This window comes from Mauremys reevesii, linkage group 9, assembly GCF_016161935.1.
Source record: "Mauremys reevesii isolate NIE-2019 linkage group 9, ASM1616193v1, whole genome shotgun sequence".
NCBI classification, from domain to species: domain Eukaryota; kingdom Metazoa; phylum Chordata; order Testudines; family Geoemydidae; genus Mauremys; species Mauremys reevesii.
The window spans coordinates 42988583-43006793 of record NC_052631.1 but is presented as its reverse complement, the minus strand read 5'-3'; the positions used below and the strand labels follow the sequence as shown (position 1 = coordinate 43006793).

General features: G+C 40.9%; 1 protein-coding gene across 8 annotated transcripts in view; it reads right to left on the bottom strand.

Annotated features, from left to right (window-relative positions):
- Positions 1–18211, bottom strand: part of LOC120371739 (glypican-5-like) — a 627960-nt gene that overhangs the window by 572061 nt on the left and 37688 nt on the right. For 7 of the 8 annotated variants that reach the window (XR_005584553.1, XM_039487907.1, XM_039487906.1 and 4 more), the window contains exon 2: positions 10052–10213. Coding sequence is in view for 7 of the 8 variants with exons in the window: in XM_039487907.1 (XP_039343841.1) it covers positions 10052–10213 (162 nt within the window). In the remaining variant the exon portion in view is untranslated. Of the gene's footprint in view, positions 1–10051; positions 10214–14901; positions 15067–18211 lie in introns of those variants that run through there. The other variant, XM_039487905.1, reaches the window with a different exon arrangement.

Below are 18211 nucleotides of genomic sequence, written 5' to 3'. Positions count from 1 at the left end.
CCTTTTCTTCCCTTTAGCCCTCTTGATTTTTCAATTTTTTAAATCTCTCTCTCTTAATCACACAGTCAATATAACAAAATGCCAAAGGGAAAAAAATAGCTCTTTTCTAGTACATCCAGAAAACCCCCACAAAACTCAGAAGACAAATACCAAGGCTAACAACAGATTATTATATTATTAATTATTAGTATTACCATAACAACTAGGATCCCTAATCATGGACCAGGACCCCATTGTGCTAGGCGCTGTACGAACACTGAACAAAAAAAAAAAAGGTCTCTACACTAAAGAGCTTACAATCCAAGTGTAATACAAGACAGTGGGCAGAAACAAAAGGGAAGTACAAGGAAACAATGAGATTGGTCAGCATGACCAGCATTGGTGTCAGCACACAACATACAGGGTGACCAGACAGCAAGTGTGAAAAATCGGAATGGGGGTGGGGTGTAATAGGTGCCTTCATAAGGCAAAGCCCCTAATATCTTGACCATCCCTATAAAATTGGGACATCTGGTCACCCTACACCTGCACCATGACCATTACCAAGTGTTTTGTAGGCATCAAGGCAGATGAGAGTTATAAGAGGGATTTGAAGGATGATAGTGAGGTAGCTTTGCAAATGTTTACAGGGCACGCCTCCCAAATGCAAGAGGCAGCATAGGAGAAAACACAAAAACGTGCTTGTTTGAAAATTTAACCAGTGGGCAGTGGAGGGTAGCATCATCATGGCCAAATGGAATCAGGAGTCAACATTTCGATAGAGAATGAGAGAGGATAGGTAGGCTGGGGATAGACCATGAAGGGTTTGAAAATGAAAACAAGCAGCTTATATTTGATAGAGCAGTGGGAGCCAGTGCAAAGATTCTGAGAGAGGGGTGACATGATGAAAACAACAGGCTAGTGAAATGATCTTTGCAGCACCATTCTGAAGGAATATGAGATAGGCAAGACTGCATCTGTTATGGGCAGAGAAAAGGATGCTGCAGTAATCAAGACGCAAGGCGAGAGCTGTGAGAGAGTTTTATCTGTGTGCATGGATAGGAAAGGTCGCCTCTTAGATATGTGATGCTTAAAGAACAGAAATATTTGGACATAATCTGGATGTGAGGACCTAGAGAGGGATTGGAGTCAAAGAAATCTCTCAGGTTACTGGGCTGAGCATGAGGCCAAGATGGTGGTGTTGTCCATAGTGATCAAAAAAAGGAGGTGGGGGAGGGAAAACGTAAGAACTGTGTCTTAGCCACGGAGAGCTTGATCTGATGGCTACACAGCCACAAGATGTCATCATGCTTTCCTTATTGCACATCCTTATTCACCTGCTCTATCTAGATCTTTAAGTTCCAAGAGACAGCTTGATAATATTTAACTCGTGTCGTGTTTTTCCTCCACATAGCTCAAAGCATCAGGGTGCCATTATCCCAATTGTCCAGATGGGGAAACGGAGGCAGAAAGATAAAGGCTCTTGCCTAAGGTCACACAGCAACTCAGGGGTAGAGTCAGACACAGAACAGAGGTCTCCTGACACTTATTCAACTGGACCAAGATATGTGCTTGGAAAGAAAGTATTACTGTGAAAGAGGATTTTGAGGCATCACATGAAAAAATTGACTTGATGAATGTTCCTCAGTTTAACTCAAAATATCACTGTTCCTGCAGTTATATAATGTCCCGTTTCTACAAATCAATCATCCTATACATTTTGGGATATAAGTCGCTAGTTGCCTGCAGTGCCATTTTATGTTTAAAGTTGAGTCAAGAGGAACTTTTTCATAGCGAGACACAGTCTGATGATGATAATGTGATACATGCTATCCCACTCGGACATGAACTATCAGGAAAGCTGTAATTGTTCATATTAGAAAAGAGACGACTTGCTGGTGTTTTCTGGGTTTTTAAAATTAAGTAGAATCTGCTAGATTCTAGAAAACTTCTTCAGACTGGCAACAACTTCAGGAAAAACAAGGTTTAAAAAGAGTCAAAGTTAGAAAGTAGTCAATGAAAACAAAATTAAAAAGAGAACCTGATTTCCAGCTGCTAGAAGCCTGGGGAAAATAAACTAGAACAGTGAAAAAAAGCAGGTTTGACTAATACAGGCATTTATCCTGCTTGTTGGGCCTAATTCAGAACTAGCGTAAGTAACATCAGTAGAGCTATGACAATTTACATCAGCCGAGGATCTCTGCCCTCCCTCCACTTTACATAGGTGCTGATGGATTTCCCAAACTTAGTTTCAATTTTATATTCACAAAAGAAGATCAGGACCTCAGCAATACAAGTGATCTTCTAGCCACAGTTCAGATAGCCTTACTGCATCCTAAAAATATGCAGGGAGTCTTGTGCTGAATCATATAGAAAATGAGTGGCCAAACTGCATGGGAAGCATGTCTTGTTGGAAACCCAGGCTCATTTGTTTTTTCCGAAGATAAATATTCTACCAGTCACTGTAGGAGAGCTCTGGAAATGCCACTGCTCTCTGGATCTGGACTATCAACACACAACCTGACTGGTTGAGTGTCAACTTGTAGTGTTAAACTTATTCTTTTTTTTCCCCCCAATAAATAAAAAATACCATCCAAACTATACAAAATATTCAGTTCTTCCAGTTTGGACTACATATAAGCCTTCTACATACATGTTATTGCTCTGTACTAGAATACAGTTTTGTTATTGTCCCCTCTATTACTTGAAGATTTATATCACTACATTCAGTAGTGCTGGATGCAGTATTTTAAAACACTTTCCTTGCATTCATTTGTGTGTAGTAAATTACCACACTGACACAACATCCATTGTAAAATAAGCAACACAGAGTAGACAAGCCACACTTTTCTTCTATGGCATCAGAAGTTGCAATCGTTTTTCATATGAAAATCTGTCAGTTTGAATTTAAAAAGCTCAGAAAGAGAGTCATGTACAACTTCTGACAATGTACTGTATTGCATAGGCTCCCAGAAAATAATCCTATTGCATTCCACAGCCAAACAAATACCTCATTCCATTTGAAGAGTTTGGAGGTCAAGTATGCACAAGATGCACACTGCAGGGCAAGCTCAATAGTCATTCGTTCACAATGTGATGCTCCCTGGCACAGCTCAAAGGTTTTTTAATTTTACATGTTCGGAAGATAAAAAGGTTAGAACTTCAGGGAATATTGGACACAGCAACATAACAAATTATACTTTGCAGAGAAAAGGATACTGATCAGAAAGAAGTTTCAACTTTTACTCTCCATATGTAGACTAAATTGAAAGTGTTAGTGAAGCTGTAATGGGAAGTTCATAATGCTTATGTATTCTCTGTCTGTTTCTTGATGCACAGCATGAGAGGGAGCCAATGGAGGAAATGAAGAAAGGAGGGGTACAGTCATTACACCGAGGATGAATAACTTCAATGAAGATGATCCTTCATTCAGAATCCCAAGCCAGTGTCTAATCCATTGTTCTACATTGCATCTCATAATGGACAAGACTGGGGCTCAGGAGACCTAGAGTCTATTCTTGGCTCTGCTACTGGCCTGCCAGGTAACCTTGGGCAAGTTACTTCATCTCATCTCTCAATCTTTAAAATGGGGAAATGATACTAATATTTGTCAAGTGAGATCTATGAATTAAAAGTGCTATAAAGAACTAGGTGTTATTATTAATAATAAAACAAACAGTAGTGGCAATATGATGCTTGATGTAAGCAAATGTATCTTATACCTGTGAAGATATAGTGCCATCCCAACTGGTAAACATGAGAACACCACAAAGGTAACAGGAGACAAAAGACTATGTATGCTCATCATGCATAAGATGCCAAGGCTAAAAGGAATATTCCAATCTTCCTTTTAGACAAATATTTTTTTTAAAAAATAAGAACTTTCACAGCTACAAACAGAGATAATTTGGCCCATTTGAATGGGATTGAACCATGTACAGGAGGGGAAGAGAAATACTCCAATGTAGCCTCTCCCTGGTCTCTCTCTGTAGGGAGTCCTTTGTTCAACAAGCCAAAACAAAATTATACATCCTGGCCAACTTTCAGCTCAGTAGGTCAGTAGGGTACAGGACTCTGCTTAGCAGGGTCATGCATGTGGAAAGGGGTGTGCAACAGTTTGTCTGGATAAAAGACCAAGTATTATGAGATTACAAAAAACTATTTAAAAACAAGACTCCTACTTCTCTATTATCCAGCAGTAAATAATGGAAACCACAGGCAGGATTTTTTTGTATATAGCTCATTGATTTTGGATGGCATCCATTCACCACACTGTGCCTTCATTTCATATAGTAATTAACTACAAACCAGAATGTATTTCTGCAGCCAAGTCTTTTTTTGTTTTGTAAATTTCATTTGCTAACCAGTTGCCCACATTTCAAGCTAGTATTTCCAAGCTCAGTAAAATATGTGTCAGCAGCCCTGTGACTCAGCAAACTCATATGTAGAATGCTCATTTCATAGGCCAGCCAGGAGGCTGGCAGTACTGGCTAGTTACATTACTTCTTTCTTAGGCTGCCAGCTGTCATGCAGGCAGGGACACCAGTGACATGAAGATCCAGCGCCCATTGATTACTGCACTGTCAGTCATTTTACTGTCTGCACTGAGAAAAGGCCAGACTAGACCTGGCTTTTGTAATAAGGGCATAAAGTGGGAGGCAGAGTGGTCTAGTGGGCAGAGCGCTAGCCTGGGAGTCAGGAGTCCTTAGGTCTGAGCCTGGTTTGCCACAGACCTGCTGGGTGATCTTGGGCAAGTCGCTCCACCTGTCTGTCCCTCCATTTTCCCTCCCACTTATTGCCTGTTTAGATCACAAACTCTAGGTGCGGGGGGGAAGGAGGGGGCAGGGACTGTCCCTTAATATGCATACAGTCTCAGTGGGGAATCCAGGCACTCATTATTAACAATACAATAGTAACAGGGAATCGCTCCACCTTGCATTTCCCTACTTTGTGTAGGGCAAGCCATCCTCACAGCCCCTCCAGACACCTCAGGGGTGAAGGGGAGGAAGGGCCAGGGAATGGCACCAGCTGTAAATTCCCCATGCATCAGGGCACCATGGGAAGAACTGTACCTGTTGACTGAAATGGCTCCTTCTTTACAGCTGTTTCTGATAGGACAACAGAGCCCTAAGGGGGGACACACAAAATCTGGATGGGGGGACCCAAATGTTAAGTAGTAGGGCTGCTTTGACACCATGACCCACAGAATAAAAACATTGCTTTATGGCCAATATCCTTTTGTTCACACAACAGTGTTTCATTCAACGCCTGTGAACATCTATTTCCTGTAGTCTGTTGGGAAAAGTAAATAAAATAGGAGAGAAATATGACAGTGAGAAACCAAATTTGTCAGAAACTGTTAGACTCATACAAAGCATTTTCTGTCAGCTCTAACACCTGCTAATTTGGGGGCTGAAAATTGGTATAGGTTTCAAAGTACATTGTCCTGCCTCTCCCCAGATATCATCAGCCAAATGAATAAATTACTTGCAGTTGGATTCTCATTACCACAAATTAGCCTCACTGTAAGATGACAGGAACAGAGCCAACCTTCTGTGGTCTCATACAGAGCACCTGTTAGTGCCTTTTCAATGGAACGCTGAGGAGGGAGGGCAGGTTTCTCTCTGCTGTCTGCACACAACAAAGCTTTATTGTCAGACTATTGATACCTCTTCTGACAGCAACTTTCAGTCTTCACACTCGCACTGCTTTTAATCCATTAACAATGAATCCAAGTCATCTTGTTTGGAACTCTCCCCATGAGGAGTGCGGGGAGTGATGGGGAGGGTAATGGTGGCCAGGAAGGTGTCAAATAATGTGTAGTATCACCACAAGCAAAACCTGTTGTACTCTAACCTACAGCAATTCAGCTGTTGAGTTGCAAGTTGAAGAAAGGAATGCTTAGCTCAAAGAAGGATATTCTGTTATCAGCATAAATTAAAGAATGAAAGGCTTTGTTAGTCGTAAGGTTGCATTTGAGATTCTGTTCAATTTAAAAGTAAGAAAAGGACTAGTTGGTCATCCCAGGCTGGGGAAGGAGGATCTGCTGGACAGTGGGGTTGAGGGATGGGACGGATTAAACTTTCCCATACTGCATATGGTAAAGTACAACCTGATAGTGGCAAGGAAGTTGGCATGCTGTGATCCCTATACAGGGGCGGCTCCAGGCCCCATCACGCCAAGCGTGTGCTTGGGGCAGCATGCTGCGGGGGGCGCTCTGCTGGTCGCCAGGAGGGCGGCAGGTGGGTCCAGTGGACCTCCCGCAGGAGTGCCTGCGGAGGGTCCGCTGGTCCCATGGCTTCGGAGGTCCACCGAAGCCGCGGGACCAGTGGACCCTCCGCAGGCACGCATGCGGGATGTCCACCGGAGCTGCAGGACCGGCGACTGGCAGAGCACCCCCCGCAGCATGCTGCCATGCTTGGGGCAGTGAAATGTCTAGAGCCGCACCTGTCCCTATACCTGGCCGACTGTAAACATTCTATTCTATTTATTTGGTACACTGTTTTCTCCACTCTGGCCCACTTGCTTGTCCCATCCACCTTCTACAGCTTCTCTTTTAGACTGTAAGCCAGGGACTGTGGCTGGGACCATCATTAACAATATGTGTGCACAGCGGTTGTGGCTTTTAGACTTTTCCGTGATATAACATGTTAAATAGTAAATCCAGGAGTTTGCCCATGAAACTGTTACAATATGCCATATACACAAAGACTTTTTGATTTTGCATCATCTCAGATACTCAGGGCCTGATTCAGATGACAGGGTGTCTGTCTCTTTCATCACCGTAGAATCCAATTACTGGTGGTGCCTTTCATGATCCAATTGGCCAGTTGACATCAGCCTACCAGCATCCATCCATCCCCAACATTACCAGGAAAGGTGTCTGCCAGACCTGTAGCCAAGGCCAAGTGGTCCCTTTTCCTATTCCACTCAGATATTACAGCAACAACATAAGAGGCATGAACACAAGCTAAGACATTTGCAGAATGTGAAAGTTTGATTTATTAAGTGTTTGCACTAGCACAGGTTTGCTCATATTGCAAAATTTAAAGAAAAAAAAAGGATTCAGCAGTAGTGCTAAAGCTGTCCATATGTCTGAAATGGGCACTAATCCAAAAATAACAAGTCTGTCCACAGATGTAATACATTTAATTGAGTTTTATACACTAATCATTTTGCGTGACTCTGGCAGCTGTTAAAAATAGTTCTAGTTCAGCTTTGACTGCAAAATAATTTAAATACCTGTGTTTTTTTTTAAATAAAAATAAAATGAAGTCTCCTCAGTCCAAAATATAGACAACCTTTTGGGGTTCACATGCATGTCAGAGAGAGTATTCAGTTGAACCCTCTTCATATTGCCCTGCTTGCATCAAAATCTCCTCTCTAATCAAATATCCAAGCCTTCCCATTAATACTCTTAGAACCCAATTAAGGCCATCTAAGTAAATGGGATTTAGCCTCCACACAGCAAAATGAGAAACAACATTGCCCAACTGGGAGGGTTTTTAAACATGCATTTTATCATTTTAACCCAGCACATCACTTCTGGGTCTGACTCTCATATGTGCTCAGCACTGGCTGAACTAGTCTTGCATTAAAGTCCAACTCCCACTGACTCCCAGCAGGGGCAGGGTTCGTCCAACACTGAGCCCTTTTGAAAATCTCATCCTAAAAGCTGTATTATAGTTTTAAGAATCACGCTCACAAAGTGTGCATAATACAATGGTTTTGACTTGTGGGAGTGTATAAAAGCATCTGAGGCTTATTTTTCCCCAAAAGTAGGCAACAAGGCCTACTAGCGAGCTACCCTCTAAAAAGGGGGAGATCTTGTAAAACATTGAAGAAGGCAATGAAACTTTCACAAACAGTAGACACCCTCAAAAATAAGCAACCAGAGAAGTGGCAACTCTATCTTGACTGATGCTCTATTGCTTCTACAGCACCAAGCCTGAGGAAGACCTAAAGCCCTTTAAAACAAGGTTTGTTGAGACTAAGTTGATTCATCTGTTTGCAGTTCTGACTTTTTATAATAACGCAAAACAGCAGCAGAACAAAATGGAAAAAAGGACTGAACTAATTCAATACAAAGATCTCTCTTGGTAAGCGTCTTGTATCATACCACTCTTAGCAACAGAATGTCACATGAAGAAAGGAACTTTGGTTTTGTGCAAAGGAAAGCCTAAAGAACAAATGAAGCTCTCGGTGCAACAAAGCAAAGTTACATTATCAAAAGTTCTCACCTAACCTAGATAGAAGACAGTCCATAATTTACAATAAACAACCTATTTGCCCATTTCTAAGAAACGATTGGAAATTTAAGCTACTTGATATGTCCAAAGACTCTTTTCCTTTCCTCAAAAGGCTTCATCAGCATCAAGGAATAAAACTCCTGGCTTGACCTAAGGGGTTGATAGGTTAATCTGTTCTGACCGTATCTTTATTCTAAAACGATATTGAAAGATCACTTGAATCACTCACCAGCATTTAACAATGCCGACGTATTTCCCCGATTTAGGGCTGCGCAAAATGGCCTTGCTACCAGATTTTAAAGCCATGTGGGCTATTGAAGCATTTTTCAAGATCAACTGTGAAATAAAGCAAAATGCCATGTCTCTCATGCGTTCCCCGTCCTGCTCTCACCTCCCTCCAGCTTGTAACATCTAAAAGTAAAAGCAAACTTTTAGTTTGTAATTTGACTGTCTTTTTAAGCTTTCAGCATTTGTTATGGTCATACTTTAAGCCAGTGGTTTTCAACCTTTTTTCATTTGAGGACCCTTAAAAATTTTAATGGAGTGCGGACCCCTTAGGAAATCTTAGATCGTCTTTTGACCCCAGAGTTCATGGACCACTGGGTGAAACACACTGCTTTAAGCCATTTACTAATTTCTATATATTTTAAATCATCTTTTTTCCCTCCAAAGGCAGCATCTAGACAAGAGATCTACAAATCTGCTGATAACATTGAGAATAGGATGATGCTCATTCTATCAATCAAATGAATCCTGGTCTAGTTTAGTATATTTTAAGTTCTTTTAAAGGCTTAATCCTGCAAGGTGCTGAGCACTTGGGCCCAAATACAATAAAGCACTTAACTGCAGACTTTTTTTTAAGCACAAGTAGTCCAATAGAAATCAATGGGACCACTCACACGTTTAAAGTTAAGCTTACGCGTCAGTGCTTTGCTGGACTGCCAACAGTGTTCAGCACTTTGCAATATAAATCCTATACAAGCATTTGATTTTCTTTAGTAATACTGTGACCAGAAGACACCAGCCTGAATAAAGCAATCTCCAGATGAAAGACAAATCTACTTGTTATTAAGATAACTGTCACTCCCTTCAGAGCTCAGAGGATAATCTTTCAAATGTCTATTCCTTCATGCACTCACATTTAACTGCGTGCCACGACTCTTCAAAAAGGAATCAGGCTTCAAGTGACTCAGTAGTTTGTGAAACATTTTAAGGCATTAGTCAGATGAGAATTCTCTCTCTGAACTGTATCAGTGATCAGGAAGAAAAACATTTTATTCTACTTTCTGTGTCTCTACGTCCCTTGACACTGAGTGGGAGAACATAGGTAAAAATGTTTGCAGTGTTGTTGTAGTTGTGTTGGTCCCAGGATATTAGAGCGGTAAAGTGGGTGAGGTAATATCTTTTACTGGATCGATGTCTTGAGAGAGACAAGCTTCTGAGCTATATAGCTCCTTTTCAGGTCTTAGTGTCCATCTGCCATTTGTGCCTTGGAAAATCCCAGTCTGTCTTTTTCAAGCCTAGAAGGTAGGCCCAAATTCAGTTAAACACTTAGGCATTTGCTTAAATCCATGTCTAGTTAGTAGAGAATTTAAACATGCACATAAAGTAACACACATGCTCAAGTGCTCTCCTGAATAGGGATGTTTTCCTGAATCAAGGCCATAGAAAACTGAGGCACAAACAATGACTCAACATCTAGCAGAAATGATAAAAACACAAGTGAGAGAAGCTTGCCTGCAATTATATAGTAGAAATTAAATAATGTCTACAACATTATCATGCTTATTTTGTGGGGTCATGAAGTTTCATGTGTTTCCTACCTTGAAAAGCTGTGATATGACCAACTATCATATATTTCAGTTCAAAGTTCAAGGCCTGGATGTTCTGAGTCCTCTCTCTCCGAACAGCTGTCTGGTAGCTTTCTTCCATCTTTTTAGTGCAACAGGTTGGTGCTCGGTGCTGGCAGATCTGCAAATCCGATTCTTTTGGAAAACAAAAACAAAACCAGAAATGGAAGAATTAAAACTACTTTCTAGATACATACCATACAAGTAAAAGAAAATGCATTTTCTTGCAGTCAAATTACAACCTAGGAGCTGGATGTCCTACAATAGACAAAACCCATAAGGAATGAAACATTGAAATTGAGTTAGCACTTTAAGGGCTCTAATTTATTATATTTTATGTCAGTGTCAGCCAGATCTGAATAACTTCACAGTGTCATGTGCTCCCACTCTTATGTCATATCACTGTTAAAAGCTTGTCACTTATTCCATCATTAGTTGATGCAGAGTGTCATGATGAAGCACTAAAAATCACAACAAGCTAGAACAGCACACACAAGAGGCACAAAAATCACCTGAACTAAAGAGCTAGATTATATTAAGAGCTAGATTATAGTACAGTGATACCTTAAACCCACTATATTTAAAGGAGCAGTATTTCCGCTGGAAACCATGAAACAAAGTGTCAGCCCAGAAGTGTGAAATGTGTGTGTCAAATTCTGCTAGGCTGGAGTAGGAGTTATGTGGCCCATAGGTGCTACTGCAACCTGTTTTTTACTCCCAGCCTTACAGTCAGAAGCCTCCTTACTAATAAAATAATAAATTTGGGGAAGTTTTATTTAAATAAAATGTAACTTTAAATATTGAGGGACAAATTCTGCCCTGCCTTACAATGCAACAAAACTCAAGTTGCATTTTGCTTTGCAACCACAGAGAAACTGACTCATTAAATTTTGTATAAAAATACAAGTTTTTCTGAATGAGATCTGTCTGAATTTTTTTAATCCTTTTATGTGTATTTTATGCAAGTTCAGTATTCCTGATTATGGAATTTGCACTATATACAGTCATGATGGATATTCACAGGTTATGTATTGTATTCATAGCGACAGCAGGTGCCATAAAGATCAATAAAAGGAATGGTAATAGAATACAGATAAAAATATCTTGGTGATTCATAAAATATATTTTTCCAAAGAAAAAGCAAGGAAGAACAGAGAAAAGAGGAATAACTAAACACAGAAAATACTGGTGCATAGACAAAACATTTTACAAAGAGACACATTCCCCCTCTCAAGTATGCAATTTTTACGTAAATTCAAAAGGTTAAGAAAGTCCCTAGAAGAAAAACTGCCTAAAATGAGTGGTTTTAGGAGTTAACCTCCCTCCTCCCCGCAGCAAAAAAAAATAAAAAAAAAATCTTTCAGTGCAAAAATAAAACTTCTGGAGATCACGCAAATCTTGAGTGTGACCAACTTTAGGAAATGTTGCAAAAAATCATCTTTTTTCAAAAAATACCTTTCCACCATAAAAATGACACTCACAACACTGACTCCTCCTTCCTAGTCTTACCCCCCACAAAAAATGAAATTAATAAAAATATTTAAAAAAAACCCAAACAAACAAACAAAAAAAAACCCACCGCTGTATCCCAAGCAGAGTTTTGACCTCAAAAGGAAGAAGTGCCAGAGACGCCATCAAGTCCATTAGGACTTGGCTATTGCGATTGATTTTACTTGGAAGGTGTGATAGATATGGCAATTTCCTGCATATCCTTGGGAGACTTTATTGAATTAAGATTAAGTACCTTTGGGCTCCGCTGTATGAAATGTAAAGTTTATGTAATACTGTGGGCCAGGATCGCATGTAACCTCTCTCCTCTCTAGGGGAGAGATGTGAAGTGAGTGCTGGGAGTTCAAAGGGCTATATTGAAAATGTTCCAAGCAAGAATGGACTTTTGGGAAAATACATGTGAAGTGGATTTCCCGGGGAATACGTAGGGGCAGGTGAATGCAAAGTCCCCGCATCTGGTTATGCAAAACTCCAGCGTTTTCCAGCTACATGAGGAGGACTGGATCATTGTCTGTGGATTTACACTGGAGATCAAAGGCTCAAGCTGTATAAGGTGACAGCCAAACTGTCCAGCCTCGGTTCTGGGTCTAACTTTGAGACAGTCATGAACTTGTAGTTGGGGCAAAACCCAGTTGTAGGTTTTCAAGACCAGACACCTCTCAGAGCCTGGAGTTAGGGTGACCTCCGGTAAGTTTATTAGCATGTATGTAGGTTTTAAATATGCTTTCACCTAAGAATAACTGTGCTTACATTAACTTAGAACTGTGGGCAATACAGTGGCCACAGCCTCTGGGGAGAAAGCAAAGTGCAGATGAGCATTTAGGTTGCCTGGTTTGCTGGGGCCATCACAGTGTAAATCCAGGGATCTGTGGGGCCTTAAAATCCCGCTTTGCAGGGAGTGAGACGCAGGCGTCTGCCCAAGAGAGGTGACAGCTGGGAGCTAGAGACTAGAGTGGGTGCCTTTGAAGGACCATGAGAGGGAATACAGGTGCAGTTGGCCTGAAATTGTGACAGAAGGCACTTAGCTACTATGGTGGTGGGCAGCAGGATACACCCTTAAGACAGATCTCTAACATCTGCATTATTTTCAATACATACCTTGTTTGAGAAATATAAATATGGTTTAACTTTAAAAGTACAGCAAGTGAACAAAAAGAAAGATTGAAAAAGAAGATTTGTGTCACTAACTACAGTTAATAGGGATTTTCAAAAGTGCCTAAGTGTATGTCAACCCTGCCAGAAAGAACTTGGGCACCAAGTCTCAGAGCCTAGGTCAATTCACTCTGGCTTGGGCTGCAGGGCTAAAAGAAGCAGCGTAAATATTCCCACTCAGGCTGGAGTCCAGTCTCCGAGCCCCTCCCCCTTGCTGGGCTTCAGAGCCCAGGCTCCAGCGTGAGTGAGAACATCTACAGTTAGCCCTGCAGTCCGAGCCCCACCAAGGCGAGTCAGTTGACCTGAGACTTGGCACCACAGGTTTCTCTTTGTGGTGTAGACATACCCATTGTTGACCAAAAGGCACTAAGACTTTTGCTTCTAATTCATTTACACACTTTTTGAAATCCCTCCCTGGGTAACTAACATTTCATCTCTGACAAATAATGAATGAATAGGACTCCAATTTGCCAAAGAGAGCCATATACACAGATTTCAAGTGGGATGCTGTGCATCTGGATCCCTTTGGAGAATCAGGCCCAACGAAAGCAATACTTGTTAGTATTTCACAGACTAATTAGTGCATGAATATGAATGTGAGAAACATAAAAAGTGCACAGTATACAGAAGCATGTCTGCAGGAATACATGTTTGTTTGAATTTAAATGAGCAACAAAGTCCATTGAGTGACTCCCATCATTTTAGAAAATACAGCTGTTTTCCACTCCCATGTTCACATGCACATGGATTACATATATTTCACGGACAACATGACTAACTTACGGGCCAATTCTTCATATTGATGCCAAGAAAATCAGCTGTGCACACAGGTAAATGGAAGCAGGGTTGAGGAATGAGAGTTGGGTAACATTTTCCAAAATATCTAAGTGACATAGGAGTAGACCTGGCTGGGAATTTTCCAATGTTTTTTTCCCATCAGAAAATGCTAGTTCATTGAAACCAAAACCATTTCCAGGAAAGAACTGGTTCTGAGATCTCCCCAAAATTGAAAAAAAAAATTGAAATAAAGATTTTGAAACTGTTGAAACAAACTCATTACTGCATTTTCAAAATGAAAATATTTGTTTTTTCTGTTTGAAATGACTGTTTTGAAATTGTCTAGATTATACTAAAAAGGTAAAATAAAATTACAAAATTTAAATTGAAACAAAAGCTTGAAATTATTGAAATTAAACATTTCAAATGATAGGAGCTTAAATGTTTTGGGAATTATCGATTTGCAAAATAGTTTAAGATTTTGACTTTTTGTACTCATTTGGGATGAGAATTTTTTTTTTAATCTCAACAATTCTTGGGGGACAAGAGAAGTGTTTGCTGCCCAGCACTACTTTGGAGCATGAGGGCTTGTCCATACAAAAACGTAGTTTGTGGCAGGCTGGGGTATAAATCTATCCTGCTCTAGTTGCCAAGCAGTAAGCATCCATGTGGACCCTGCCACTGTGCATTAAAAATCCCATAGTGGGCTTTAATCTCCTCCCACTTCAAAGTGGGGTAGATGAAAAATCACCAGGAAACTTTAACTGCACGCAGCAAGGTCCATGCTGTTAGTGTGCAGCCAGCTAGTGTGGGGTAGATTTACATCCCTACTTGCTGCACACCAATGGTATGTCTATGCTACTCACTGGATCGGCGGGCAGCGATCGATCCAGCGGGAGTCGATTTATCATGTCTAGTCTAGACAGCGGCAGCAGTCGACTCACCGCAGTGAAGACACCGCGGTGAGTAGATCTAAGTACGTCCGACTTCAGCTACGTTATTCATGTAGCTGAAGTTGCGTATCTTAGATCGATACCCCTCAGTGTAGACCAGGCCTACACGTTTGTATAGATGAACTTTAAGGCTCATTGAAAGTCAATAGGACTTAGGTTCCTATGTGACTAAGTCACTTTTGAAAACAGGACTTGGGCTCTTTTGAAAATTGTACCTAATATCCTTAGCTCCAAGCTGTTGTTACTCAGGATTCTGGACTCTTCCCCTTAGCTCCCATAGTCCCTCCACACAAAGGTGTTCTGAACCCCTGCGCTGAGAGCCCTGGAAGGGCTCAGATTGACAGTGTATGAAGTTTGAGAACTAAAACCCTTCATGCCACCTCTGTGCTCATCCCATAAAACTGAAACATGGCATTTCTGTAGGTTATGCACCTTACTGGCCCATGCAAAAGGCCGGAGGATTTGAACCAAAGCAGCTATCTGGAAGAATCTAATGTCTCCTTAAGAAAGCTGTAGGAAGCCCCAAGGGAAGCTGCTCTCCTGGAATTCCTCACTCAGTAAACTCCCTGGATGAATGCTGCGGGAAGCTGATGATTAGGTCTGCTGATTCAGAGCTGAAAGGATATAAAAGGGATTCTTAAAAAGCAACAGCACAAAGACCCTGAAAGTTAAGAACTTGATGTAGAACACAGAGTATTAAAAGATCAACAAAACGATCCTTTAGTCTCCTAATGATACTTTTAAGTCAGTATTGTTATCATATAGCAAGTTTGGCAGCTCTCTCTTATTTAGTATTAGCCTTGGGGGAGAACCTTTAGCCCAATTATAGAACTCTAATATAAGCTTTCTGTACTCTACATTCCTTGGTGCGGAGATTAATTAGAGATGATTAGCACTGTCCTGAAGACTTTAATAATGCTGGAAATATGATAATAAATTCATCCCATTACATCTTAATGCAAAACACAGTCTCCATCAATAAGGCATACGTGTGGGAAAGAAAGCACTGACACCCTGGTGACTGAGTGGCAAACTGCATTAACACCGCTGACACAGGCTCAGGAATACGTATTAGATTTCAGACCCATAGCTGCTAAGGGTGCTGGGCAGTTGACTTACTAAACACAGCAATCTGTTCTGTTTGATAAGGGACATCACAGCCAACATGATTGTTCCTAGAGCTGAGGTGGCTAAGCCTTCCTTAAAAAAAATCTCCTCCAAGTGCATTGTGAACAGTCACTAAAATAAAGATGCTCTTTTCAAATTACGAAGGTAAAAGAAAGGAAGAAAATTGATCAGTGATGACATTTCAGTGACTAGCAGCCATTAAATTCTCTCTAGATGGTATATATGCTTTTTCTATACTTTCTGTGTATTTACTGTACCATCTTGCATACCATTGTGGAACAGGGAAAGACCATGCCTTGTGCTACACTTACGGCATGGATTCTTCAGGGCTGCTTAATGGTTGGTAATATCCTTCTGAAATGGTCTGTCAGTCAGTTAATCATGGTGCAGGGATACTGCACAGTCACTGACCCAGGAGAGCCATGTGAAACATTTCTCAGAAAATATTTGTTGAAAGCTATTTTTGAATTTCAGTGTGACCATGTTCATTGAGTATATAGATTCCCCTTCAACAAACCTTTGAGCTACCCTCACATCATGGCAGTACACTGTCAGGCTGTTCAACAGAGTCTGAGGAGCTGAGCAGTAGCCAGCAGACCTTTGATCAGTACAATCCACAAAAACCATTCTGAAAATGCACTTGAGAGAAGGACAATAGGAGTGCTACAGAGCTAGTAATATAGCTATTCATCTCCTTACCCATCTGGTTTTCTGTAGGGTCCCTGATCACCATGGTATCACAGCACCTCAGTATCTTGGAATCAGCTTTTGGAATTGAGCATCTTACTAGCTATACATGTACTTCTACCACTTTATATGCACCATTCCCAGCTTGACAGTACTGTTTTCTAATCACTGCCTGACATTTTAACATTCAGACACTTAGTTCATTTAAAACATATCACATGGCCCTCTTTGAGGGCCATGTCCATGCCAAACACCATGACAATCCTGCTGAACAGGAACCAGCCAGGCCGTCACATGCCTGTTCCTGTCTCTTCATCTCTACTGTGAGCAGAATGCGGGGTGGAAGGAGAATGGGTGAAAGTGCCAGGCCAGCCTTTGACTCTACCAAAGTAAATGGAAAGCATGCACATTGCAAGCATGCACAGTGCTCACTTCCTGAGGTGTGCACTTATCCATGGAACAGGGCAGTTCTACTGCACATGCATAGGCTGCAGATTTCAAGGGCTCAGAGCTTTCCAAAAACAAACCAGTTTTGTACAGTATTTTAAGTCAAGCAGAGTGACTAGTCCTCAGGGTGCCATGTACATGCTATACTTCAAATGTCAAACTACAGCTGGTTTGCAGCAATACAGGGTAAAAAAAAAGTGTGGTTAGATTGTGTTTGGGGTTGTTTTTGTTTTGTTTGTTTTTTTGGAAGGGAAAAGCATTTTTCTCACATTTGTTGAACTAAAAAAATAAAAATAGCTCAAAGGATTTTGCTCAAACTTTAAGAGAAACAAATCACTTTTGGGCAGAGACCAGTTATGGTAAATTTCAACCCCAAATATGAATGTTTTGGAAAGTTATGAAACCAAGGGCTCCTATTGGACATTTTTCTGCAATCTTAAAAATACTTAGCATGCACAAATGTGCAACTGCTATTATTAAATACACCCCAGCAGCAGCAGACTAAAGCTATATAACCAGATCTTCAGTTAGTGTAAATCAACATAGCTTTATTGAAACCAGAGGAGTTGTGACCATTTATGTCAGTTGAGGACTTGGACCAAAGGTCAATTGAACTCAAAGAGATTTTTGCCACTGGCATGAGCAGAACCAGTTTTTAAGAGGTATATGAATAGGTCCGTGAATGCTAAAATAAGGCTCATAGTTAGGAATGAAATCTCCATGAATCTAAATCAAAATACACCCTCTCTGAAAGGTATATGAATATTCATTTTGGTGCACAAGAGTTTAACCACACAATTGTCATTAACATCAACAGGAGAGAAACGGCCAGGGCTCTGAGAGGATACTGAAAAAGCTGTGTTCCGAAGTCAAAGGCCAGATCCTCAGTTGGTGTAAACTGACCTAGCTCTACTGATTTCAATGGAGATAGGCCAATTTACACAAGTTGAGGCTCGGACCTATAGTTTTTACAGTGTAAAGTACTCCTGTGTTGTCAGTATCAAAAAGCCAGCTCAGTGTAACCTCTCTGTTCTGCTATATTTTGACAGGCTTTTAAAGCAAAATTTCCAAACAAAACCCTAATTCAAAGCCTAACTTTTAATATTGTGCAAACTTCCCCAAAGACTCCTAGAATGACTAAGATTAGTAATACAGGAAGGTGCGAACTAAGTACCTTGCATTCAAATCTGGCTGGGCTGAACAACAGCCAGCGTTGTGTCTTTCTTGGGACTCATCCATGTGGGGCAGCTGTTGCCTCAGCTCCAGGAAAGGTCAGCAATCAGGAGAAACCAGTTTAGATTAGGAGGCTAAACCCAAACAAAAAAAGAACGTTTCCAAACACTGCTCCCTAAATGATTACCTCCTACAGGCACAAAGCACAAATTAATACAGCAGCACTATGGAAAGTGCATCCGCCACCATCCCATACCAGAGCCTGCAGAGAGGTTAAACTGGACAAAGGAATTGCACAAAGGTATGG